The sequence below is a fragment of the Lampetra fluviatilis genome, chromosome 69, assembly GCF_964198595.1.
Source record: "Lampetra fluviatilis chromosome 69, kcLamFluv1.1, whole genome shotgun sequence".
NCBI classification, from domain to species: domain Eukaryota; kingdom Metazoa; phylum Chordata; class Hyperoartia; order Petromyzontiformes; family Petromyzontidae; genus Lampetra; species Lampetra fluviatilis.
Window position 1 is genome coordinate 5,887,421 of NC_136343.1, and position 27,500 is coordinate 5,914,920.

At 53.6% G+C, this 27,500-nt stretch overlaps 2 protein-coding genes across 2 annotated transcripts in view; one reads left to right on the forward strand and one right to left on the reverse strand.

Moving 5' to 3' along the window:
- LOC144952744 (ribosomal protein S6 kinase beta-2-like) overlaps positions 1-16,793 on the reverse strand; it is a 55,346-nt gene extending 38,553 nt beyond the window's left edge. Inside the window, exons 1-5 of the mRNA XM_078883235.1 lie at positions 16,376-16,793; positions 9,436-9,600; positions 6,858-6,926; positions 5,039-5,185; position 329 (exon numbers count right to left, since the gene is read on the reverse strand). Of these exons, the coding sequence (XP_078739361.1) occupies position 329; positions 5,039-5,185; positions 6,858-6,926; positions 9,436-9,600; positions 16,376-16,489 (496 nt within the window). The 5' untranslated portion in view covers positions 16,490-16,793. The remainder of the gene's footprint in view (positions 1-328; positions 330-5,038; positions 5,186-6,857; positions 6,927-9,435; positions 9,601-16,375) is intronic.
- Positions 16,794-21,526: 4,733 nt separating this feature from the next.
- LOC144952761 (tektin-1-like) overlaps positions 21,527-27,500 on the forward strand; it is a 22,795-nt gene continuing 16,821 nt past the window's right edge. The window contains exons 1-3 of the mRNA XM_078883247.1: positions 21,527-21,760; positions 22,725-22,938; positions 27,106-27,271. Coding sequence (XP_078739373.1) covers positions 22,728-22,938; positions 27,106-27,271 — 377 coding nt within the window. The 5' untranslated portion in view covers positions 21,527-21,760; positions 22,725-22,727. The remainder of the gene's footprint in view (positions 21,761-22,724; positions 22,939-27,105; positions 27,272-27,500) is intronic.

Sequence of the window (27,500 nt, forward strand, 5' to 3'; positions counted from 1 at the left end):
ACACTCACCCACTCACTCACACACCCACTCACTCACTCACACACTCACACACTCACTCACACACTCACTCACACACTCACTCACCCACCCACTCACACACTCACCCACTCACTCACACACTCACTCACTCATACACTCACACACTCACTCACTCACTCACACACACACTCACTCACCACACTCACACACTCACTCACCACTCACTCACTCACCCACTCACTCACTCACACACTCACTCACTCACTCACACACTCACTCACTCACACACTCACTCACACACCTACTCACCCACTCACTCACCCACTCACACACTCACTCACTCACTCACCCTCACCCACACACTCACTCACACACACTCACTCACCCACCACACTCAATCACTCACCCACTCCACTCACTCACACACTCACTCACACACTCACACACTCACTCACCCACTCACACACTCACACACTCACTCACCACACACACACTCACCCACTCACTCACACACTCACTCACACACTCACTCACCACACCCACTCACACACACACTCACACACCCACTCACACACTCACCACTCACTCACTCACTCACACACTCACCACTCACACACTCACTCACTCACACACTCACACACTCACACACTCACCACTCACACACTCACTCACTCACTCACACACCACACACTCACACACTCACTCACACACTCACCCACTCACCACTCACACTCACACACTCACACACCACTCACTCACCCACTCACTCACACACTCACTCACCACTCACCCACTCACCCACCCACTCACTCCACACCACACACCCACTCACACACACACCCACTCAATCACTCACACACCACCCACTCACTCACTCTCACACTCACACACCTCACTCACCACTCACCACCACCACTCACTCCCTCACACACTCACCACACACTCACCCACTCACTCACACACACCCCACTCACCACACACTCACACACTCACACACTCACACACTCACTCACACACTCACCCACTCACTCACTCACACTCACACACTCCACTCACCCACTCACCCACTCACCCACCCACTCACTCACACACTCACACACCCACTCACACACTCACCCACTCACTCACTCACACACTCACACACTCACTCACACACTCACACACCCACTCACTCACTCACACACTCACACACCACTCACTCACCCACTCACACACACACTCACTCACCCACTCACCCACTCACCCACCCACTCACTCACACACTCACACACCCACTCACACACTCACCCACTCACTCACTCACCACTCACACACTCACTCACACACTCACACACTCACTCACTCACTCACACACTCACCCACTCACTCACTCACACACTCCACACCACTCACCCACTCACTCACTCACCACTCACTCCCTCACACACTCACTCACCCACTCACCCACCCACTCACACACTCACTCACCACTCACTCACACACTCACTCACACACCCACTCATGCACTCACACACTCACCCACTCACTCACACACTCACTCACACACTCACTCACACACTCACCCACTCACCCACCCACTCACTCACACACTCACTCACTCACACACTCACCACACACTCACCCACTCACCCACCCACTCACACACTCACACACTCACTCACACACTCACTCACACACACACTCACCTCACACACTCACACACTCACTCACCCACTCACTCACACTCACACACTCACTCACTCACTCACTCACACACTCACTCACTCACTCACTCACTCACACACTCACTCACTCACTCACCCGACTCACACACTCACTCACTCACACACTCACTCACTCACCCACTCACTCACCCACTCACTCACACTCACTCACCACTCACCCACACACTCACACACTCACACACTCACTCACTCCACACACTCACTCACACACTCACTCACTCACACACTCACTCACTCACCTCACCCACTCACTCACCTCACTCACACACTCACTCACTCACACTCACTCACCACACACACTCACTCACACACTCACTCACACACTCACTCACTCACACACTCACTCACCCACACACTCACTCACACACTCACTCACACACTCACTCATCACCCACTCACTCACTCACACACTCACTCACTCACACACTCACTCACCACTCACACACTCACTCACACACTCACTCACTCACCCACTCACCCACTCACACACCTCCACCAACCTCACTCGACCCACCCACCCACCCACTCACTCACCCACTCACTGACTCACCCACCCACCCACCCACTCACCACCCACCACTCACACACTCACTCACTCACTCACTCACTCACTCACTCACTCACCCACTCACTCACCCACTCACTCACCCACTCACACACTCCTCACACACCTCACACACTCACCACACCACACACTCACTCACACACTCACTCACACACTCACTCACTCACACACTCACTCACCCACACACTCACTCAACACACTCACTCACTCACCCACTCACTCACTCACACACTCACTCACTCACACACTCACACACACACTCACTCACACACTCACTCACTCACACACTCACTCACTCACACACTCACACACACACTCACTCACACACTCACTCACTCACCCACCACACCACCCACTCACCCACCCACCCACTCACCCACCCACCCACTCACCCACTTCACCCACCCACCCACTCACCCACTCACTCACCCACTCACCGACTCACCCACTCACTCACCCACTCACCCACCCACCCACTCACTCACCGACTCACCCACCCACCCACTCACCCACTCACCCACCCACTCACACACTCACACACTCACCCACCCACTCACCCACCCACTCACCCACCCACCCATCCACCCCACTCACCCACCCAACCCATCCACCCACCCACTCACACACTCACTCACCCACCCACCCACTCACCCACTCACCCACCCACCCACTCACTCACCCACTCACCGACTCACCCACCCACCCACTCACCCACTCACCCACCCACTCACACACTCACACACTCACCCACCCACTCACCCACCCACTCACCCACCCACCCATCCACCCACTCACACACTCACTCACCCACTCACCCAACCACCCACCCACTCACCCAACCACCCACCCACTCACCCCAACCACCCACCCACTCACCCACCCACCCACCCACTCACCCACTCACCCACCCACTCACACACTCACCCACCCACCCACCCACTCACCCACTCACCCACTCACCCACCCACCCACTCACCCACTCACCCACCCACTCACCCACTCACCCACTCACCCACCCCACTCACCCACCCACTCACACACCCACTCACTCACTCACCCACTCAGCCACTCACCCACTCACCCACTCACCCAACCACCCACCCACTCACCCACCCACCCACTCACCCACTCACCCAACCACCCACCCACTCACCCACTCACTCACCCACTCACCGACTCACCCACCCACCCACTCACCCACTCACCCACCCACTCACACACTCACACACTCACCCACCCACCCACCCATCCACCCACTCACTCACCCACTCACCCACTCACCCAACCACCCACCCACTCACCCACTCACCCACCCACTCACACACTCACACACTCACCCACCCACCCACCCATCCACCCACTCACACACTCACTCACCCACTCACCCACTCACCCAACCACCCACCCACTCACCACCCACCCATCCACCCACTCACCCACTCACCCACCCACCCACCCACTCACCCCCTCACCCACTCACTCACCCACCCACTCACACACCCACTCACTCACTCACCACTCAGCCACTCACCCACTCACCCACTCACCCAACACCCACCCACTCACCCACCCACCCACTCACCCACTCACCCAACCACCCACCCACTCACCCACTCACTCACCCACTCACCGACTCACCCACCCACCCACTCACCCACTCACCCACCCACTCACACACTCACACACTCACCACCCACCCACCCACCCATCCACCCACTCACTCACCCACTCACCCACTCACCCAACCACCCACCCACTCACCCACTCACCCACCCACTCACACACTCACACACTCACCCACCCACCCACCCATCCACCCACTCACACACTCACTCACCCACTCACCCACTCACCCAACCACCCACCCACTCACCCACCCCACCCATCCACCCACTCACCCACTCACCCACCCACCCACCCACTCACCCCCTCACCCACTCACTCACCCACTCACCCACCCACCCACTCTCCCACTCACCCACTCACCCACTCACCCACCCCACCCACCCACCCACTCTCCCACACACACACGTACACACACACTCACACACGTACACACACACACAGTGAGTGAGTGAGTGGTGAGTGAGTGAGTGAGTGGTGAGTGAGTAGTGAGTAGTGGGTGAGTACCGCTGAGAAACTCCAGGATGAGGTAGAGTTTTCCCCCCGTCTGGAACGCATAGGCCAGATCCACGATCCACACACACACAGTGAGTGAGTGAGTGGTGAGTGAGTAGTGAGTAGTGAGTGAGTGAGTGGTGAGTGAGTAGTGAGTGAGTGAGTAGTGGGTGAGTACCGCTGAGAAACTCCAGGATGAGGTAGAGTTTTCCCCCCGTCTGGAACGCATAGGCCAGATCCACGATCCACACACACGCAGAGAAACACACACACACTCACGTACACACACACAGATACCCACTCACCCACCCACTCACCCACTCACACACTCACCCACTCACACACTCACCCACCCACCCACCCACTCACCCACTCACTCACCCACTCACCGACTCACCCACCCACCCACTCTCCCACACACACACCCACTCACTCACTCACCCACCCACTCACCCCACTCACCCACTCACCCACCCACCCACTCTCCCACACACTCACCCACTCACACACTCACCCACCCACTCTCCCACACACACACGTACACACACACTCACTCACCCACCCACCCACTCACCCACTCACCCACCCACCCACCCACTCTCCCACACACACACGTACACACACACACAGTGAGTGAGTAGTGGGTGAGTACCGCTGAGAAACTCAGGATGAGGTAGAGTTTTCCCCCCGTCTGGAACGCGTAGGCCAGATCCACGATGAAGGGATGTTGAATCATCTCCAGGATGCTGCGCTCAGCGCAGGTGTGAGCCGTGTCTTTAGCGTTGCAGACAATGCTGGCCTACTTAGACACACACACACAGAGAGACACACACAGAGAGACACACACAGAGAGAGACAGACAGACACTCACATAAACACACAGACACACACAGACACACACACACACACAGAGAGACACACAGACACACACACAGACACACACAGACACACACACTCACAGACAGACACACACACACTCACAGACAGACACGGGTGTGAGCCGTGTCTTTAGCGTTGCAGACAATGCTGGCCTACTTAGACACACACAGAGACACACGCAAACACACAGACACACACACAGACACACAGACACACAGAGACACACAGAGAGAGACACAGACACACACGTAAACACACACACACACAGACACACACACGCGGGTGTGAGCCGTGTCTTTAGCGTTGCAGACAATACTGGCCTACTTAGACACACACACAGAGAGAGACACACACAGAGAGACACACACAGAGAGACACAGACAGACACTCACATAAACACACAGACACACACACACACACAGACACACACACACACAGAGAGACACACAGACACACACACAGACACACACAGACACACACACTCACAGACAGACACACACACACTCACAGACAGACACGGGTGTGAGCCGTGTCTTTAGCGTTGCAGACAATACTGGCCTACTTAGACACACACAGAGAGACACACAGAGACACACAGAGAGAGACAGACACACACTCACGTAAACACACAGACACACTTACTCACAGACACACACACAGACACACACAGACACACACAGACACACATGAGTGTGAGCCGTGTCTTTAGCGTTGCAGACAATACTGGCCTACTTAGACACACACACAGAGAGACACACACACACACTCACAGACACACACAGACACAGAGAGAGACAGACACACATACATAGACACACACACATAGACACATAGACACACACACACATAGACACACACACACATAGACACACACACATAGACACACACACACATAGACACACACACACATAGACACACACACATAGACACACACACACATAGACACACACACACATAGACACACACACACATAGACACACACACACATAGACACACACACACATAGACACACACACACATAGACACACACACACATAGACACACACACACATAGACACACACACATAGACACACACACACATAGACACACACACACATAGACACACACACACATAGACACACACACACATAGACACACACACACATAGACACACACACACATAGACACACACACACATAGACACACACACACATAGACACACACACACATAGACACACACACACATAGACACACACACACATAGACACACACACACATAGACACACACACACATAGACACACACACATAGACACACACACACATAGACACACACACACATAGACACACACACACATAGACACACACACACATAGACACACACACACATAGACACACACACACATAGACACACACACACATAGACACACACACACATAGACACACACACATAGACACACACACACATAGACACACACACACATAGACACACACACACATAGACACACACACACATAGACACACACACACATAGACACACACACACATAGACACACACACACATAGACACACACACACATAGACACACACACACATAGACACACACACACTCACCTTTTTTAGAACTTTCATCGCGAAAATTTTCCCGGAATCTGCTCCCAAAACCTTTCTGACTTGGAAGACCTTCATCACCATCACCATGAACATCATCATCATCATCAGCAGCATCATCATCAACATCATCATCATCAACATCATCACCATCACCATAAACATCATCATCATCAACATCATCACCATCACCATAAACATCATCATCATCAACATCATCATCATCAGCAGCAACATCATCATCATCAGCAACATCATCATCAGCAGCAACATCATCATCAGCAGCAACATCATCATCAGCAGCAACATCTTCATCATCAACATCATCATCACCACCACCAACATCAGCAACATCATCATCAGCAGCAACATCATCATCATCAACATCATCATCACCACCACCAACATCAGCAACATCATCATCAGCAGCAACATCTTCATCATCAACATCATCATCACCACCACCAACATCAGCATCATCATCATCAGCAGCAACATCATCATCATCAGCAACATCATCATCAGCAGCAACATCATCATCAGCAGCAACATCTTCATCATCAACATCATCATCACCACCACCAACATCAGCAACATCATCATCAGCAGCAGCATCATCATCATCAGCATCATCATCATCATCATCAGCATCATCATCATCATCATCAGCATCATCATCATCATCATCAGCATCATCATCATCATCAGCATCATCATCATCATCAGCAGCAGCATCATCATCAGCAGCATCATCATCATCATCAGCAACATCATCATCATCATCAGCAACATCATCATCATCACCAGCATCATCATCATCATCATCAGCAACATCATCATCATCACCAGCATCATCAGCAACATCATCATCATCATCAGCAACATCATCATCATCATCAGCAACATCATCATCATCATCAGCAACATCATCATCATCATCATCAGCAACATCATCATCATCACCAGCATCATCATCATCAGCAGCATCATCATCATCACCAGCATCATCATCAGCATCATCATCATCATCAGCATCATCATCAGCAGCAGCATCATCAGCAGCATCAGCAGCATCATCAGCAGCATCATCATCAGCAGCAGCATCATCAGCAGCATCATCATCATCAGCATCATCATCATCAGCATCATCATCATCAGCATCATCATCATCATCAGCATCATCATCAGCATCATCATCATCAGCAGCATCATCATCATCACCAGCATCATCATCAGCATCATCATCATCAGCATCATCATCATCAGCATCATCATCATCAGCAGCAGCATCATCATCAGCAACATCATCAACATCATCATCAACAACATCATCAAAATCATCATCATCAGCAACATCACCACCAATACCATCATCATAACCAACATCAACCACTACTAAACGATACTATACACAACACTACTACACTACACTATACACTACTACACTACACTATACACTACTACACTATACTATACACTACACTATACACTACTACACTACACTATACACTACTACACTACACTATACACTACTACACTATACTATACACTACACTATACACTACTACACTACACTATACACTACTACACTACACTACTACACTATACACTACTACACTACACTATACACTACTACACTACACTATACACTACACTATACACTACTACACTACACTATACACTACTACACTATACACTACACTATACACTACTACACTATACACTACACTATACACTATACACTACTACACTATACACTACTACACTACACTACTACACTACACTATACACTACTACACTACACTATACACTACTACACTACACTATACACTACTACACTATACTATACACTACACTATACACTACTACACTACACTATACACTACTACACTATACACTACTACACTACACTATACACTACTACACTATACTATACACTACACTATACACTACTACACTACACTATACACTACTACACTACACTACTACACTACACTATACACTACTACACTACACTATACACTACACTATACACTACTACACTACACTACTACACTATACTATACACTACACTATACACTACTACACTACACTATACACTACTACACTACACTATACACTACTACACTATACTATACACTACACTATACACTACTACACTACACTATACACTACTACACTACACTACTACACTACACTATACACTACTACACTACACTATACACTACACTATACACTACTACACTACACTACTACACTACACTATACTATACACTACTACACTATACACTACACTATACACTACTACACTATACTATACACTACTACACTACACTATACACTACACACTACACTACTACACTACACTATACACTACTACACTACACTATACACTACTACACTACACTATACACTACTACACTACACTATACACTACACTATACACTACTACACTACACTATACACTACTACACTACACTATACACTACTACACTACACTATACACTGCACTATACACTACTACACTACACTATACACTATACACTACACTATACACTACTACACTACACACTAGACTCACCTTCCCGTAGGCGCCCTGTCCCAGTACACGTAGCAGCTGGAACGCGTCTGGCCCCGGGGGGGGCGAGGGGGGGCCCCCCCCACCCCCCCCCAGCGCTCCCAGCTGGGAACCCAGAACCAGAAGTTCCGTGGTTCCAGCGTCATCGTCATCAACACACATGCAGCCCTGGGGGGAGATACACAGAGATACATAGAGATACATAGAGATACATAGAGATACATAGAGATACATAGAGAGAGACACACACACACATGCAGCCCTGGGGGGAGATACACAGAGATATACACACATAGAGATACATAGAGATACATAGAGAGAGAGACACACACACACATGCAGCCCTGGGGGGAGATACACAGATAGAGATACATAGAGATACATAGAGAGACACACACACACACATGCAGCCCTGGGGGGAGATACACACAGAGATACATAGAGATACATAGAGAGACACACACACACACATGCAGCCCTGGGGGGAGATACACAGAGATATACACACATAGAGATACATAGAGATACATAGAGAGAGAGACACACACACACATGCAGCCCTGGGGGGAGATACACAGATAGAGATACATAGAGATACATAGAGAGACACACACACACACATGCAGCCCTGGGGGGAGATACACACAGAGATACATAGAGATACATAGAGAGACACACACACACACATGCAGCCCTGGGGGGAGATACACAGAGATATACACACATAGAGATACATAGAGATACATAGAGAGAGAGACACACACACACATGCAGCCCTGGGGGGAGATACACAGATAGAGATACATAGAGATACATAGAGAGACACACACACACACATGCAGCCCTGGGGGGAGATACACACAGAGATACATAGAGATACATAGAGAGACACACACACACACACATGCAGCCTTGGGGGGAGATACACAGATAGAGATACATAGAGATACATAGAGAGACACACACACACACATGCAGCCCTGGGGGGAGATACACAGATAGAGATACATAGAGATACATAGAGAGACACACACACACACATGCAGCCTTGGGGGGAGATACACAGATAGAGATACATAGAGATACATAGAGAGACACACACACACACATGCAGCCCTGGGGGGAGATACACAGATAGAGATACATAGAGATACATAGAGAGACACACACACACACATGCAGCCCTGGGGGGAGAGATACACAGATAGAGATACATAGAGATACATAGAGAGACACACACACACACATGCAGCCCTGGGGGGAGATACACAGATAGAGATACATAGAGATGCATAGAGAGACACACACACACACATGCAGCCCTGGGGGGAGATACACACAGAGATACATAGAGATACATAGAGAGACACACACACACACATGCAGCCCTGGGGGGAGATACACAGATAGAGATACATAGAGATACATAGAGAGACACACACACACACATGCAGCCCTGGGGGGAGAGACACAGATAGAGATACATAGAGATACATAGAGATATATACATAGAGAGACACACACACACACATGCAGCCCTGGGGGGGGGAGATATACAGATAGAGATACATAGAGATACATAGAGAGACACACACACACACATGCAGCCCTGGCGGGAGATACACAGATAGAGATACATAGAGATACATAGAGAGACACACACACACACATGCAGCCCTGGGGGGAGATACACACAGAGATACATAGAGATACATAGAGAGACACACACACACACATGCAGCCCTGGGGGGAGATACACAGATAGAGATACATAGAGATACATAGAGAGACACACACACACACATGCAGCCCTGGCGGGAGATACACAGATAGAGATACATAGAGATACATAGAGAGACACACACACACACATGCAGCCCTGGGGGGAGATACACAGATACACACACATAGAGATACATAGAGAGACACACACACACACACATGCAGCCCTGGGGGGAGATACACAGATAGAGATACATAGAGATACATAGAGAGACACACACACACACATGCAGCCCTGGGGGGAGATACACAGATAGAGATACATAGAGATACATAGAGAGACACACACACACACATGCAGCCCTGGGGGGAGATACACAGATAGAGATACATAGAGATACATAGAGAGACACACACACACACATGCAGCCCTGGGGGGAGATACACAGATAGAGATACATAGAGATATATACATAGAGAGAGACACACATGCAGCCCTGGGGGGAGATACACAGAGATATACATAGAGATACATAGAGAGATAGAGACACACACACACACACATGCAGCCCTGGCTGGGAGAGATACACAGAGATAGAGATACATACATATAGAGATATGCATAGAGAGATACACAGAGATAGAGATACATACATAGAGAGATATACATAGAGAGATACACAGAGATAGAGATACATACATATAGAGATATGCATAGAGAGATACACAGAGATAGAGATACATACATATAGAGATATACATAGAGAGATACACAGAGATAGAGATACATACATAGAGAGATATACATAGAGAGATACACAGAGATAGAGATACATACATATAGAGATATACATAGAGAGATACACAGAGATAGAGATACATACATAGAGAGATATGCATAGAGAGATACACAGAGATAGAGATACATACATATAGAGATATACATAGAGAGATACACAGAGATAGAGATACATACATATAGAGATATGCATAGAGAGATGCACAGAGATAGAGATACATACATATAGAGATATACATAGAGAGATACACAGAGATAGAGATACATACATATAGAGATATGCATAGAGAGATACACAGAGATAGAGATACATACATAGAGAGATATACATAGAGAGATACACAGAGATAGAGATACATACATAGAGAGATATACATAGAGAGATACACAGAGATAGAGATACATACATATAGAGATATGCATAAAGAGATACACAGAGATAGAGATACATACATATAGAGATATACATAGAGAGATACACAGAGATAGAGATACATACATAGAGAGATATACATAGAGAGATGCACAGAGATAGAGATACATACATATAGAGATATACATAGAGAGATGCACAGAGATAGAGATACATACATATAGAGATATACATAGAGAGATACACAGAGATAGAGATACATACATATAGAGATATACATAGAGAGATGCACAGAGATAGAGATACATACATATAGAGATATACATAGAGAGATGCACAGAGATAGAGATACATACATATAGAGATATACATAGAGAGATGCACAGAGATAGAGATACATACATATAGAGATATACATAGAGAGATGCACAGAGATAGAGATACATAAATATAGAGATATACATAGAGAGATGCACAGAGATAGAGATACATACATATAGAGATATACATAGAGAGATGCACAGAGATAGAGATACATACATATAGAGATATACATAGAGAGATGCACAGAGATAGAGATACATACATAGAGAGATATGCATAGAGAGATGCACACACATACAGCCCTGCCAGGGGGAGATACAGAGATAGAGATACATAGAGATACATACATAGAGAGATACACATACAGCAGCCCTGGGGGGGAGAGATACACAGAGACACACACATAGAGATATATACATAGAGATACACAGAGATAAAGAGAGTCACTGTGTGTCTCTGTGTGTCTCTGTGTATCTCTGTGTGTCTCTGTGTATCTCTGTGTGTCTCTGTGTGTCTCTGTGTGTCTCTGTGTATCTCTGTGTATCTCTGTGGGTCTCTGTGTGTCTCTGTGTATCTCTGTGTGTCTCTGTGTGTCTCTGTGGGTCTCTGTGTATCTCTGTGGGTCTCTGTGTGTCTCTATGTGTCTCTGTGTATCTCTGTGTGTCTCTGTGTATCTCTGTGGGTCTCTGTGTGTCTCTGTGTGTCTCTGTGTATCTCTGTGTATCTCTGTGTATCTCTGTGGGTCTCTGTGTGTCTCTGTGTATCTCTGTGTGTCTCTGTGTGTCTCTGTGGGTCTCTGTGTATCTCTGTGTATCTCTGTGGGTCTCTGTGTGTCTCTGTGTATCTCTGTGTGTCTCTGTGGGTCTCTGTGGGTCTCTGTGTATCTCTGTGGGTCTCTGTGTGTCTCTGTGTGTCTCTGTGGGTCTCTGTGTGTCTCTGTGAGTCTCTGTGGGTCTCTGTGTATCTCTGTGTCTCTGTGGGTCTATGTGGGTTTCTGTGTGTCTCTGTGTGTCTCTGTGGGTCTCTGTGTGTCTCTGTGAGTCTCTGTGGGTCTCTGTGCATCTCTGTGTATCTCTGTGTGTCTCTGTGGGTCTCTGTGTGTCTCTGTGAGTCTCTGTGGGTCTCTGTGTATCTCTGTGCGTCTCTGTGGGTCTCTGTGTATCTCTGTGTGTCTCTGTGTGTCTCTGTGGGTCTCTGTGTGTCTCTGTGGGTCTCTGTGTGTCTCTGTGGGTCTCTATGGGTCTCTGTGTATCTCTGTGGGTCTCTATGTGTCTCTGTGGGTCTCTGTGTCTCTGTGTATCTCTGTGGGTCTCTATGTGTCTCTGTGAGTCTCTGTGGGTCTCTGTGTGTCTATGTGTGTCTCTGTGTGTCTCTGTGTATCTCTGTGGGTCTCTATGTGTCTCTATGTGTCTCTGTGGGTCTCTGTGTGTCTCTGTGTGTCTCTGTGTGTCTCTGTGTGTCTCTGTGGGTCTCTGTGTGTCTCTGTGGGTCTCTATGGGTCTCTGTGTATCTCTGTGGGTCTCTATGTGTCTCTGTGTGTCTCTGTGGGTCTCTGTGTATCTCTGTGGGTCTCTATGTGTCTCTGTGGGTCTCTGTGTGTCTCTGTGGGTCTCTATGGGTCTCTGTGTATCTCTATGTGTCTCTATGTGTCTCTGTGTGTCTCTATGGGTCTCTGTGTGTCTCTATGGGTCTCTGTGGGTCTCTATGGGTCTCTGTGTATCTCTATGGGTCTCTGTGGGTCTCTATGGGTCTCTGTGTATCTCTATGGGTCTCTGTGGGTCTCTATGGGTCTCTGTGTATCTCTATGTGTCTCTATGTGTCTCTGTGGGTCTCTGTGGGTCTCTGTGGGTCTCTGTGTGTCTCTGTGGGTCTCTGTGGGTCTCTGTGTATTTCTGTGTATCTCTGTGGGTCTCTGTGTGTCTCTGTGGGTCTCTGTGGGTCTCTGTGTATCTCTATGGGTCTCTATGTATCTCTGTGGGTCTCTATGGGTCTCTGTGTATCTCTGTGTGTCTCTATGGGTCTCTATGCGTCTCTGTGTATCTCTATGGGTCTCTGTGTATCTCTATGGGTCTCTATGTGTCTCTATGTGTCTCTATGTATCTCTATGTGTCTCTATGTGTCTCTGTGTGTCTCTATGGGTCTCTGTGTATCTCTGTGTGTCTCTATGGGTCTCTATGCGTCTCTGTGTATCTCTGTGGGTCTCTGTGTATCTCTATGTGTCTCTATGTGTCTCTGTGTGTCTCTATGGGTCTCTGTGTATCTCTGTGTGTCTCTATGGGTTTCTATGCGTCTCTGTGTATCTCTGTGGGTCTCTGTGTATCTCTGTGGGTCTCTGTGTGTCTCTATGGGTCTCTGTGTGTCTCTATGGGTTTCTATGCGTCTCTGTGTATCTCTATGGGTCTCTGTGGGTCTCTATGGGTCTCTATGAATCTCTATGGGTCTCTCTGGGTCTCTCTGCTACACCGCATCAGCTCAATGTGAACCCTTGCAAAACAATATAAACAAAGTCTAAGCAGCTATTACCATTGACACTATATGTACGCGATTAGTTCACCACTTCTCATAAATACTTTAAAAAAAAATAAAAATGTAACGAAACTGTACGTTCGTAAGTCGGGGACTAACGCTCACTGTACACACCCGGATGTGTTCGTAAGTCGGGGACGCCACCGCCCGGCGAAAGCGGCGCTTTAAATCCTCCTAAATAATAAAATAAAAAAATTTAAACTTTGGAAAATTAAATAATAAAATATGATAATAATATATTATTATTTCCCTTCTACGTGACGACTTTACCGAAAGAACCAAGAAGATGAATCCCTGCAGTCACGAAAGCTTTAAATCGAAATGTTTTATTTTATTATTTTTTATTTTTATTATAAAATAATCATTTTATTATGTTTTAATTTTATTATTTTATTACTTCCCTTCTACGTGGTGACTTTACCGAAAGAACCAAGAAGATGAATCCCTGCAGTCACGCAAGAAGCTTTAAATCCTAAATACTTAAAAAAAAATTGACGAAACTGAACGTTCGTAAGTCGGGGACCAACGCACACTACATACCCGGATGTGTTCGTAAGTCGGGGTCGTCACTGCTCGGCGCGCGTGGCGCTTTAAATCGATGGGCGTGGCCTCTGTGGAGAGTGGTCCGATCACGTGATGGGCGTGGCCTGCTGGCCATCCAATCGTCTGGGAGGATGTGGGCGGGGCGAGTGGCAAGTGGGCGGGGCTAGTTATGTTAATGATGGTGGCTAGTTGTTAGTGGGCGTGGCTAGTTATGTTAATGAGGATGGCGAGTGATGTTAATGAGGGTGGCGAGTGATAATGGGAGTGGCTAGTTATGTTAATGAGGGTGGCTAGTTAGTGGGAGTGGCTAGTTATGTTAATGAGGGTGGCTAGTGGTGATGATGGGCGTGGCTAGTTATGTTAACGATGGTGACGAGTGACGATGGGAGTGGCTAGTTATGTTAATGAGGATGGCGAGTGTTGATGGGCGTGGCTAGTGATGATGACGGGCGTGGCTAGTTATGTTAATGAGGGTGGCTAGGGATGTCAATGAGGGTAGCGAGTGATGGGCGTGGCTAGCGAGGATTATGGGCGTGGCTAGTTATGTTAATGATGATGCCGAGCGACGATGGGCGTGGCTAGTTATGTTAACGAGGGTGACGAGTGATGACGATGGGCGTGGCTAGTTATGCTAATGAGGGTGTCTCGTCACTAACCGCCGTCTCCTCAGCTCCGCCGTCGTCTTCGTCGTCGTCGGCAGAGGCGGATGACGTCTCCTCGGCTCCCTCGGCGCCGTCCGTGAGGTCGATGGCGAAAACGTTGTCGCCCATTTCCCCCCTCAGAGGCGAACGAACCCCGCCAACAAAAAAATCCCCTCACGCCTCACGCCTCACGCCTCCCCCGATTAAAGCAGCGCTCAAATCGTTGTACTTTAGTTTTTGTTGGAACTTTTTTTTTTAAGTTGAAGGGGGAGGGGGGTGACGGGGGGTGAGGTGAAAAGGGGAAAAAATAGCGCGAACTTCGGACACGTGACCTCCCTCTTCTCCTCAGCTCCCCCACGGCCGTCTTTGTATCTCTCCTCTCGACTCGCTCCCCACTCTCTCTCGCTCTCCCGCGCGCGCGCGTGTCAAATCGCTTCCGGATCGCGTCACTGCGCATGCGCCGCGGTTTCCCGCGTGTCGGCGCGTGACGTCACGACCGGGTCGCGCGCGCGCTGGCGGGGAGGGGGGGATTTCTCAGCCCCCACCCACCATCCCAAGTAGCCCCCACCCACCCAAGCAGCCCCCACCCACCCACCCAAGCAGCCCCCACCCACCCAAGCAGCCCCCACCCACCCAAGCAGCCCCCACCCACCCAAGCAGCCCCCACCCACCCACCCAAGCAGCCCCCACCCACCCAAGCAGCCCCCACCCACCCAAGCAGCCCCCACCCACCCAAGTAGCCCCCACCCACCCAAGCAGCCCCCACCGACCCAAGCAGCCCCCACCCACCCACCCAAGCAGCCCCCACCCACCCACCCAAGCAGCCCCCACCCACCATCTCAAGCAGCCCCCACCCACCCAAGTAGCCCCCACCACACACCCACACCCCCCCCCTCTGACGTCACGGGGGAACACCCCTCCCCCCACCCTACACGATGCACAAATACGTGGGAGGGGAAGTGACGTCACGGATTCCCCCCTCAACTCTACGATGCCCAAATATGGGTGGGGAAGTGACGTCACGGAGGAATTCTTTCCCCCCCCCCCAAACTTCACTATGCCCAAATATGGGGTGTGGATTGAGGGGATTCCCCTTCCAACTCTACGATGCCCATATATGGGTGGGGGAGGAGGGCAAGGTGACGTCACGGGGGATTCCTCACCCTTCCCCCCCCCACTCCAACTCCACTATGCCCAAATATGGGTAGGGGGAAGTGACGTCACGAGGGATTCCCCCTCCAACTCCACTATGCCCAAATATGGGTAGGGGGAGAAGAGTGACAGAATTTCCGTGACGTCACCACCCCCATATGGAGTTGGAGGGGGGGAGGTGACGTCACGGGGGATCACCCCCCCCTCTTCCAACTCCACGATGCCCAAATATGGGTGAGGGAGGAGGGCAAGGTGACGTCACGGGGAATTCCCACCGCCGACTCCACGATTGAGGGAAGGATCTGACGTCATGGGGGAATCCCTCATTCCACGATGCCCAAATATGGCGGGTGAGGTGACGTCACGGGGGATTCCCACCGCCCCGACTCCACGATGGAGAGGGGGAGGTGACGTCATGGGCGTGGGGGGATTATCCCCCCCACCCACAACTCCACGATGCCCAAATATGGGGGAGTGAGAAAGAGGGGGGGGGGAAGTGACGTCACTGGGGATTCCCCATCCAGGACACGCCCACATTCGTTGTTGTTGATTCCATTTTTTTCTCACGGAATCGCAAACTCCAAATAGCAGCAGCAGCAAACATCGTGATCTCCCGGGATTGAACCCACGACCTCCTGTAGACCAGGCGAGGTAGTCAACATCTCCCTCGTGAGAGAGACACAGACTCTACACAGATAGCAGGCGTCAGGGATTGAACCCACGACCTCCTGCAGACCAGGCGAGGTAGTCAACATCTCCCTTGTGAGAGAGAGACGCAGACTCCACACAGATAGCAGGCGTCAGGGATTGAACCCACGACCTCCTGTAGACCAGGCGAGGTAGTCAACATCTCCCTCGTGAGAGAGACACAGACTCTACACAGATAGCAGGCGTCAGGGATTGAACCCACGACCTCCTGTAGACCAGGCGAGGTAGTCAACATCTCCCTCGTGAGATAGACACAGACTCTACACAGATAGCAGGCGTCAGGGATTGAACCCACGACCTCCTGTAGACCAGGCGAGGTAGTCAACATCTCTCTCGTGAGAGAGACACAGACTCCACACAGATAGCAGGCGTCAGGGATTGAACCCACGACCTCCTGTAGACCAGGCGAGGTAGTCAACATCTCCCTTGTGAGAGAGAGACGCAGACTCCACACAGATAGCAGGCGTCAGGGATTGAACCCACGACCTCCTGTAGACCAGGCGAGGTAGTCAACATCTCCCTCGTGAGAGAGACACAGACTCTACACAGATAGCAGGCGTCAGGGATTGAACCCACGACCTCCTGTAGACCAGGCGAGGTAGTCAACATCTCCCTCGTGAGATAGACACAGACTCTACACAGATAGCAGGCGTCAGGGATTGAACCCACGACCTCCTGTAGACCAGGCGAGGTAGTCAACATCTCTCTCGTGAGAGAGACACAGACTCCACACAGATAGCAGGCGTCAGGGATTGAACCCACGACCTCCTGCAGACCAGGCGAGGTAGTCAACATCTCCCTTGTGAGAGAGAGACGCAGACTCCACACAGATAGCAGGCGTCAGGGATCGAACCCACGACCTCCTGTATACCAGGCGAGGTAGTCAACATCTCCCTCGTTAGAGAGACGCAGACTCCACACAGCAGGGATTGAACCCACGACCTCCTGTAGACCAGGCGAGGTAGTCAACATCTCCCTCGTGAGAGAGACGCAGACTCCACACAGCAGGGATTGAACCCACGACCTCCTGTAGACCAGGCGAGGTAGTCAACATCTCCCTCGTGAGAGAGACGCAGACTCCACACAGCAGGGATTGAACCCACGACCTCCTGTAGACCAGGCGAGGTAGTCAACATCTCCCTCGTGAGAGAGACGCAGACTCCACACAGCAGGGATTGAACCCACGACCTCCTGTAGACCAGGCGAGGTAGTCAACATCTCCCTCGTGAGAGAGACGCAGACTCCACACAGACAGCAGGCGTCAGGGATCGAACCCACGACCTCCTGTAGACCAGGCGAGGTAGTCAACATCTCCCAGGGTCCGGGATCGAACCCACGTCCTCCCAGGGTCTGGGATCAAACCCACGACTTCCTGTAGACCAGGCGAGGTAGTCAACATCTCCCTCGTGAGAGAGACGCAGACTCTACACAGCAGGGATTGAACCCACGACCTCCTGTAGATCAGGCGAGGTAGTCAACATCTCCCTAGCCACCATGATGTGATGATGATGAGAGAGGGAGGTTGTTGTTGTGATAGTTGATGGTCCGTGGGGCACCTGCACCTAGCCTGGCACAGCAGTCAACCCACGGCACCTGCTGGGTCTGTCCCGTGACCTCCTCCTCGTGCACCTAGCCTGGCACAGCAGTCAATCCATGGCATCTGCTGGGTCTGTCCCATGATCTCATGCACCTAGCCTGGCACAGCAGTAAAACCCATGGCACCTGCTGGGTCTGACCCGTGACCTCCTGCACCTAGCCTGGCACAGCAGTCAACCCATGGCACCTGCAGGGTCTGTCCCGTGACATGCACCTAGCCTGGCACAGCAGTCAACCCATGGCACCTGCTGGGTCTGACCCGTGACCTCCTGCACCTAGCCTGGCACAGCAGTCAACCCATGGCACCTGCAGGGTCTGTCCCGTGACATGCACCTAGCCTGGCACAGCAGTCAACCCATGGCACCTGCTGGGTCTGTCCCGTGACCTCCATGCACCTAGCCTGGCACAGCAGTCAACCCACGGCACCTGCTGGGTCTGTCCCGTGACCTCCTCCTCGTGCACCTAGCCTGGCACAGCAGTGAAACCCATGGCACCTGCTGGGTCTGTCCCGTGACCTCCTCCTGCACCTAGCCTGGCACAGCAGTCAACCCACGGCACCTGCTGGGTCTGTCCCGTGACCTCCTGCACCTAGCCTGGCACAGCAGTACAACCCATGGCACCTGCTGGGTCTGTCCCGTGACCTCCTCCTACTGCACCTAGCCTGGCACAGCAGCACAACCCATGGCACCTGCTGGGTCTGTCCCGTGACCTCCTCCTCCTGCACCTAGCCGGGCACAGCAGTCAACCCATGGCACCTGCTGGGTCTGTCCCGTGACCTCCTCCTCGTGCACCTAGCCTGGCACAGCAGTGAAACCCACAGCACTTTCTGGGTCTGTCCCGTGACCTCCTCCTGCACCTAGCCTGGCACAGCAGTCAACCCACGGCACCTGCAGGGTCTGTCCCGTGACCTCCTCCTCGTGCACCTAGCCTGGCACAGCAGTCAACCCATGGCACCTGCTGGGTCTGTCCCGTGACCTCATGCACCTAGCCTGGCACAGCAGCACAACCCATGGCACCTGCTGGGTCTGACCCGTGACCTCCTGCACCTAGCCTGGCACAGCAGTCAACCCATGGCACCTGCTGGGTCTGTCCCGTGACCTCATGCACCTAGCCTGGCACAGCAGTCAACCCATGGCACCTGCTGGGTCTGACCCGTGACCTCCTGCACCTAGCCTGGCACAGCAGTCAACCCATGGCACCTGCTGGGATTGTCCCGTGACCTCCATGCACCTAGCCTGGCACAGCAGCACAACCCATGGCACCTGCTGGGTCTGACCCGTGACCTCCTGCACCTAGCCTGGCACAGCAGCACAACCCATGGCACCTGCTGGGTCTGACCCGTGACCTCCTCCTCGTGCACCTAGCCTGGCACAGCAGTCAACCCATGTCACGTGACCTCAGCAGTGGATCGATAACGGGGCCGACCGTTATTGATTCGGTTATCGACCTATTTATTTATTTATTTCGCGTTAACCACGCCCCCTTCACTCACTACCCCCTACCCAAGATGGCCGCCCGGTCGATGAACACGTGACGCCGCCGCCATTATTTTTATTTTGGTCACGCCCAACTTCCGGTCGTCTCCGTGGCAACGGGGCGGGAGGGGCAGGAAGTGACGTCGCCCCCGCAGCAACGCCCCCGGGCGTCGTCTCCGTGGCAACCGCGGCTTGTCGTCTCCATGGCAACGACGTCAACAAACCCTCCCCTCCTCCTCCAATTCAATTCCTCGTCGCTGCTATCGAAGCGATCTGCTCCAAGAGAATTATTTAACTTTTAACTTTCTATTTTCTCCCCCAAATAAACACGTCCTTTACAAAGAAAAACACGTCTTCGTTCATCCTTTATTTTATTATATTTTTAAGTTCTTTTCTTTAAAAGTTGTTTTGAATTTTCTCGCGTGGATTTTACCAAACCTGAACCCATCCACCCTCAACGCAGTTTCTGGTGAGTTTCACGTCTCTGCTGCTGCTGTGCCAGGCTAGGTGCACCTGCAGGAGGTCACGTGACAGACCCAGGTGCTATAGGTTGACTGCTGTGCCAGGCTAGGTGCACCTGCAGTTGGTCACGTGACAGACCCAGGTGCTACAGGTTAACTGCTGTGCCAGGCTAGGTGCATGAGGTCACGTGACAGACCCAGGTGCTATAGGCTGACTGCTGTGCCAGGCTAGGTACACCTGGAGGGGGTCACGTGACAGACCCAGCAGGTGCTACAGGTTGACTGCTGTGCCAGGCTAGGTGCACCTGCAGCTGGTCACGTGACAGACCCAGGTGCTACAGGCTGACTGCTGTGCCAGGCTAGGTGCATGAGGTCACGTGACAGACCCAGGTGCTACAGGCTGACTGCTGTGCCAGGCTAGGTGCATGTGGTCACGTGACAGACCCAGGTGCTACAGGTTGACTGCTGTGCCAGGCTAGGTGCACCCGGAGGTGGTCACGTGACAGACCCAGCAGGTGCTATAGGTTGACTGCTGTGCCAGGCTAGGTGCACCTGGAGGGGGTCACGTGACAGACCCAGGTGCTACAGGCTGACTGCTGTGCCAGGCTAGGTGCACCTGGAGGGGGTCACGTGACAGACCCTGTAGGTGCTATAGGCTGACTGCTGTGCCAGGATAGGTGCACCTGCAGGAGGTCACGTGACAGACCCAGGTGCTATAGGCTGACTGCTGTGCCAGGCTAGGTGCACCTGGAGGGGGTCACGTGACAGACCCAGGTGCTACAGGTTGACTGCTGTGCCAGGCTAGGTGCATGTGGTCACGTGACAGACCCAGGTGCTACAGGTTGACTGCTGTGCCAGGCTAGGTGCACCTGGAGGAGGTCACGTGACAGACCCAGGTGCTATAGGTTGACTGCTGTGCCAGGCTAGGTGCACCTGGACGTGGTCACGTGACAGACCCCCCCCCCCCCACAGACCATGGCGAGCGTGTGGAGCCGACCCGCCGAAGCGGAGCTCCGCGCTGGGGCTCTGCGCTCCGAGGCGGAGCTCCGCGCTGGGGCTCTGCGCGAGTGGGGCGACGCGCAGAGCTCCGCGTCTGGGCTCACGGTGGCCGCCGCGGAGCGCGCGACGGAGCTCCGCGCTGGGGACCTCGCGGAGGCGGCTCAGAGGGAGAGCACCCGGGCATTGGGTGAGTGGGTGGGTGGGTGGGTGAGTGGGTGAGTGAGTGGGTGAGTGGGTGAGTGGGTGAGTGGGTGGGTGAGTGGGTGGGTGAGTGGGTGAGTGGGTGGGTGAGTGGGTGGGTGGGTGAGTGGGTGAGTGGGTGGGTGAGTGGGTGAGTGAGTGGGTGAGTGGGTGGGTGGGTGAGTGGGTGAGTGGGTGGGTGAGTGGGTGGGTGAGTGAGTGGGTGAGTGGGTGGGTGAGTGGGTGAGTGAGTGGGTGAGTGGGTGGGTGGGTGAGTGGGTGAGTGGGTGGGTGAGTGGGTGGGTGAGTGGGTGAGTGGGTGGGTGGGTGAGTGGGTGAGTGGGTGGGTGAGTGGGTGGGTGGGTGAGTGGGTGAGTGAGTGGGTGAGTGGGTGGGTGGGTGGGTGAGTGAGTGAGTGGGTGGGTGGGTGAGTGAGTGGGTGGGTGGGTGGGTGAGTGAGTGGGTGGGTGAGTGGGTGGGTGGGTGGGTGGGTGAGTGAGTGGGTGGGTGGGTGAGTGGGTGGATGAGTGGGTGGGTGGGTGGGTGAATGGGTGAGTGCGTGGGTGAGTGGGTGGGTGGGTGAGTGAATGAGTGGGTGGGTGAGTGGGTGGGTGGGTGGGTGAGTGGGTGAGTGAGTGGGTGAGTGGGTGGGTGGGTGGGTGAGTGAGTGGGTGAGTGGGTGAGTGGGTGGGTGGGTGGGTGAGTGAGTGAGTGGGTGGGTGAGTGGGTGGGTGGGTGGGTGAGTGGGTGGGTGAGTGAGTGGGTGGGTGGGTGAGTGAGTGGGTGGGTGAGTAGGTGGGTGGGTGGTGGGTGGGTGAGTGGGTGGATGAGTGGGTGGGTGGGTGGGTGGGTGAATGGGTGAGTGCGTGGGTGAGTGGGTGGGTGGGTGGGGGAGTGAGTGGGTGGGTGAGTGGGTGGGTGAGTGGGTGGGTGGGTGAGTGGGTGAGTGGGTGGGTAGGTGGGTGAGTGAGTGGGTGGGTGGGTGAGTGGGTGGGTGGCTGGGTGAGTGGGTGGATGAGTGGGTGGGTGGGTGGGTGGGTGGATGAGTGGGTGGATGAGTGGGTGGGTGGGTGGGTGAGTGAGTGGGTGGGTGAGTGGGTGGGTGAGTGGGTGGGTGGGTGGGTGGGTGAGTGGGTGAGTGGGTGAGTGAGTGAGTGAGTGAGTGGGTGGGTGGGTGAGTGAGTGAGTGGGTGGGTGGGTGAGTGGGTGGATGAGTGGGTGGGTGGGTGAGTGGGTGAGTGGGTGGGTGAGTGGGTGGGTTAGTGAGTGAGTGAGTGAGTGGGTGGGTGGGTGGGTGAGTGGGTGGGTGAGTGGGTGTGTGGGTGAGTGGGTGGGTGAGTGGGTGAGTGGGTGAGTGAGTGAGTGGGTGAGTGGATGGGTGAGTGGGTGGGTGAGTGGGTGAGTGGGTGGGTGAGTGAGTGGGTGGGTGGGTGGGTGGGTGGGTGAGTGGGTGGGTGGGTGAGTGGGTGGGTGAGTGGGTGAGTGGGTGGGTGAGTGGGTGGGTGGGTGGGTGAGTGGGTGAGTGAGTGAGTGGGTGGGTGAGTGGGTGAGTGGGTGGGTGGGTAGGTGGGTGGGTGGGTGGGTGGGTGGGTGGGTGAGTGAGTGAGTGGGTGGGTGGGTGAGTGGGTGAGTGGGTGAGTGGGTGGGTAGGTGAGTGGGTGGATGGGTGGGTGGGTGAGTGGGTGGGTGAGTGGGTGAGTGGGTGAGTGAGTGAGTAAGTGGGTGGGTGGGTGAGTGGGTGAGTGGGTGAGTGGGTGAGTGGGTGGTTGAGTGGGTGAGTGGGTGAGTGGGTGGGTGAGTGGGTGGGTGAGTGGGTGGATGGGTGAGTGGGTGGGTGAGTGGGTGAGTGGGTGGGTGAGTGGGTGAGTGGGTGGGTGAGTGGGTGGGTGGGTGAGTGGGTGGGTGGGTGAGTGGGTGGGTGAGTGGGTGAGTGGGTGGGTGAGTGGGTGGATGGGTGGGTGGGTGGGTGAGTGGGTGGGTGAGTGGGTGAGTGAGTGAGTAAGTGGGTGGGTGGGTGAGTGGGTGAGTGGGTGGGTGGGTGGGTGAGTGAGTGGGTGGGTGGGTGGGTGGGTGAGTGAGTGGGTGGGTGAGTGGGTGGGTGAGTGGGTGAGTGGGTGGGTGAGTGGGTGGGTGGGTGGGTGGGTGAGTGGGTGGGTGAGTGGGTGAGTGGGTGGGTGAGTGGGTGGGTGGGTGGGTGAGTGGGTGGGTGAGTGGGTGAGTGGGTGAGTGGGTGGGTGAGTGGGTGGGTGAGTGGGTGGTGGGTGAGTGGGTGAGTGGGTGGGTGAGTGGGTGGGTGGGTGGGTGAGTGGGTGGGTGAGTGGGTGAGTGGGTGGGTGAGTGGGTGGGTGGGTGGGTGGGTGGGTGAGTGGGTGAGTGGGTGGGTGGGTGGGTGGGTGGGTGGGTGAGTGGGTGGGTGGGTGAGTGGGTGGGTGAGTGGGTGAGTGGGTGGGTGAGTGGGTGGGTGGGTGGTGGGTGGTGAGTGGGTGAGTGAGTGAGTGGGTGGGTGAGTGGGTGAGTGGGTGGGTGGGTAGGTGGGTGGGTGGGTGGGTGGGTGGGTGGGTGAGTGAGTGAGTGGGTGGGTGGGTGAGTGGGTGAGTGGGTGAGTGGGTGGGTAGGTGAGTGGGTGGATGGGTGGGTGGGTGAGTGGGTGGGTGAGTGGGTGAGTGAGTGAGTAAGTGGGTGGGTGGGTGAGTGGGTGAGTGGGTGAGTGGGTGGGTGGGTGAGTGGGTGGTTGAGTGGGTGAGTGGGTGAGTGGGTGGGTGAGTGGGTGGGTGAGTGGGTGGGTGGGTGAGTGGGTGGGTGAGTGGGTGAGTGGGTGGGTGAGTGGGTGAGTGGGTGGGTGAGTGGGTGGGTGGGTGAGTGGGTGGGTGGGTGAGTGGGTGGGTGAGTGGGTGAGTGGGTGGGTGAGTGGGTGGATGGGTGGGTGGGTGGGTGAGTGGGTGGGTGAGTGGGTGAGTGAGTGAGTAAGTGGGTGGGTGGGTGAGTGGGTGAGTGGGTGGGTGGGTGGGTGAGTGAGTGAGTGGGTGGGTGGGTGGGTGGGTGAGTGAGTGGGTGGGTGAGTGGGTGGGTGAGTGGGTGAGTGGGTGGGTGAGTGGGTGGGTGGGTGGGTGGGTGAGTGGGTGGGTGAGTGGGTGAGTGGGTGGGTGAGTGGGTGGGTGGGTGGGTGAGTGGGTGGGTGAGTGGGTGAGTGGGTGAGTGGGTGGGTGAGTGGGTGGGTGAGTGGGTGGGTGGGTGAGTGGGTGAGTGGGTGGGTGAGTGGGTGGGTGGGTGGGTGAGTGGGTGGGTGAGTGGGTGAGTGGGTGGGTGAGTGGGTGGGTGGGTGGGTGGGTGAGTGGGTGAGTGGGTGGGTGAGTGGGTGGGTGAGTGGGTGAGTGGGTGGGTGAGTGGGTGGGTGAGTGGGTGAGTGGGTGGGTGAGTGGGTGGGTGAGTGGGTGGGTGGGTGAGTGGGTGGGTGAGTGGGTGAGTGGGTGGGTGAGTGGTGGTGAGTGGGTGGGTGAGTGGGTGGGTGGGTGAGTGGGTGGGTGAGTGGGTGGGTGGGTGGGTGAGTGGGTGGGTGGGTGAGTGGGTGAGTGGGTGGGTGAGTGGGTGGGTGGGTGGGTGAGTGGGTGGGTGAGTGGGTGAGTGGGTGGGTGAGTGGGTGAGTGGGTGGGTGAGTGGGTGAGTGGGTGGGTGAGTGGGTGGGTGAGTGGGTGAGTGGGTGGGTGAGTGGGTGGGTGAGTGGGTGAGTGGGTGGGTGAGTGGGTGGGTGAGTGGGTGGGTGAGTGGGTGAGTGGGTGAGTGGGTGGGTGAGTGGGTGGGTGAGTGGGTGGGTGAGTGGGTGAGTGGGTGGGTGAGTGGGTGGGTGAGTGGGTGGGTGAGTGGGTAGGTGGGTGAGTGGGTGAGTGGGTGGTGTGAGTGGGTGAGTGGGTGGGTGAGTGGGTGTGTGAGTGGGTGGATGGGTGAGTGGGTGGGTGGGTAAGTGGGTGGGTGAGTGAGTGGGTGGGTGAGTGAGTGAGTGGGTGGGTGAGTGGGTGGGTGAGTGGGTGGGTGGGTGAGTGGGTGAGTGAATGAATGAATGAGTGACTGAGTGAATGAATGAGTGAGTGGGTGACTGAGTGAGTGAATGAGTGAGTGCCCCACCATCCGAATGAGAGGCTACCTGGACCCCCCTCCCCCTGTACCTCTACCTGTGCAGAGGCGCGTGTGGTGGACACGACGTTTCAGCGCCAGGAGCTCTCGCAGGCGCTGTGGGCCGTGTCGTCCTGCACGGAGCGACTCGTAGTCGCCCAGGGGCGACTCCAGAGGGCGAGCGACTCGTGCCGGGAGCCGGGGAGGGTGGCGGTCACGTGCCTGGAGCACCGGTGACCAGAGAGACACAGAGACAGAGACGGAGAGAGACACAGAGAGACAGAGAGAGACACAGAGAGAGACACAGAGAGAGAGACACAGAGAGACACAGAGAGACACAGAGACACACACAGAGAGACACAGAGAGAGACACAGAGAGAGAGACAGAGAGAGACACAGAGAGACACAGAGAGAGAGACACAGAGAGACACAGAGAGAGACACAGAGAGAGACACAGAGAGA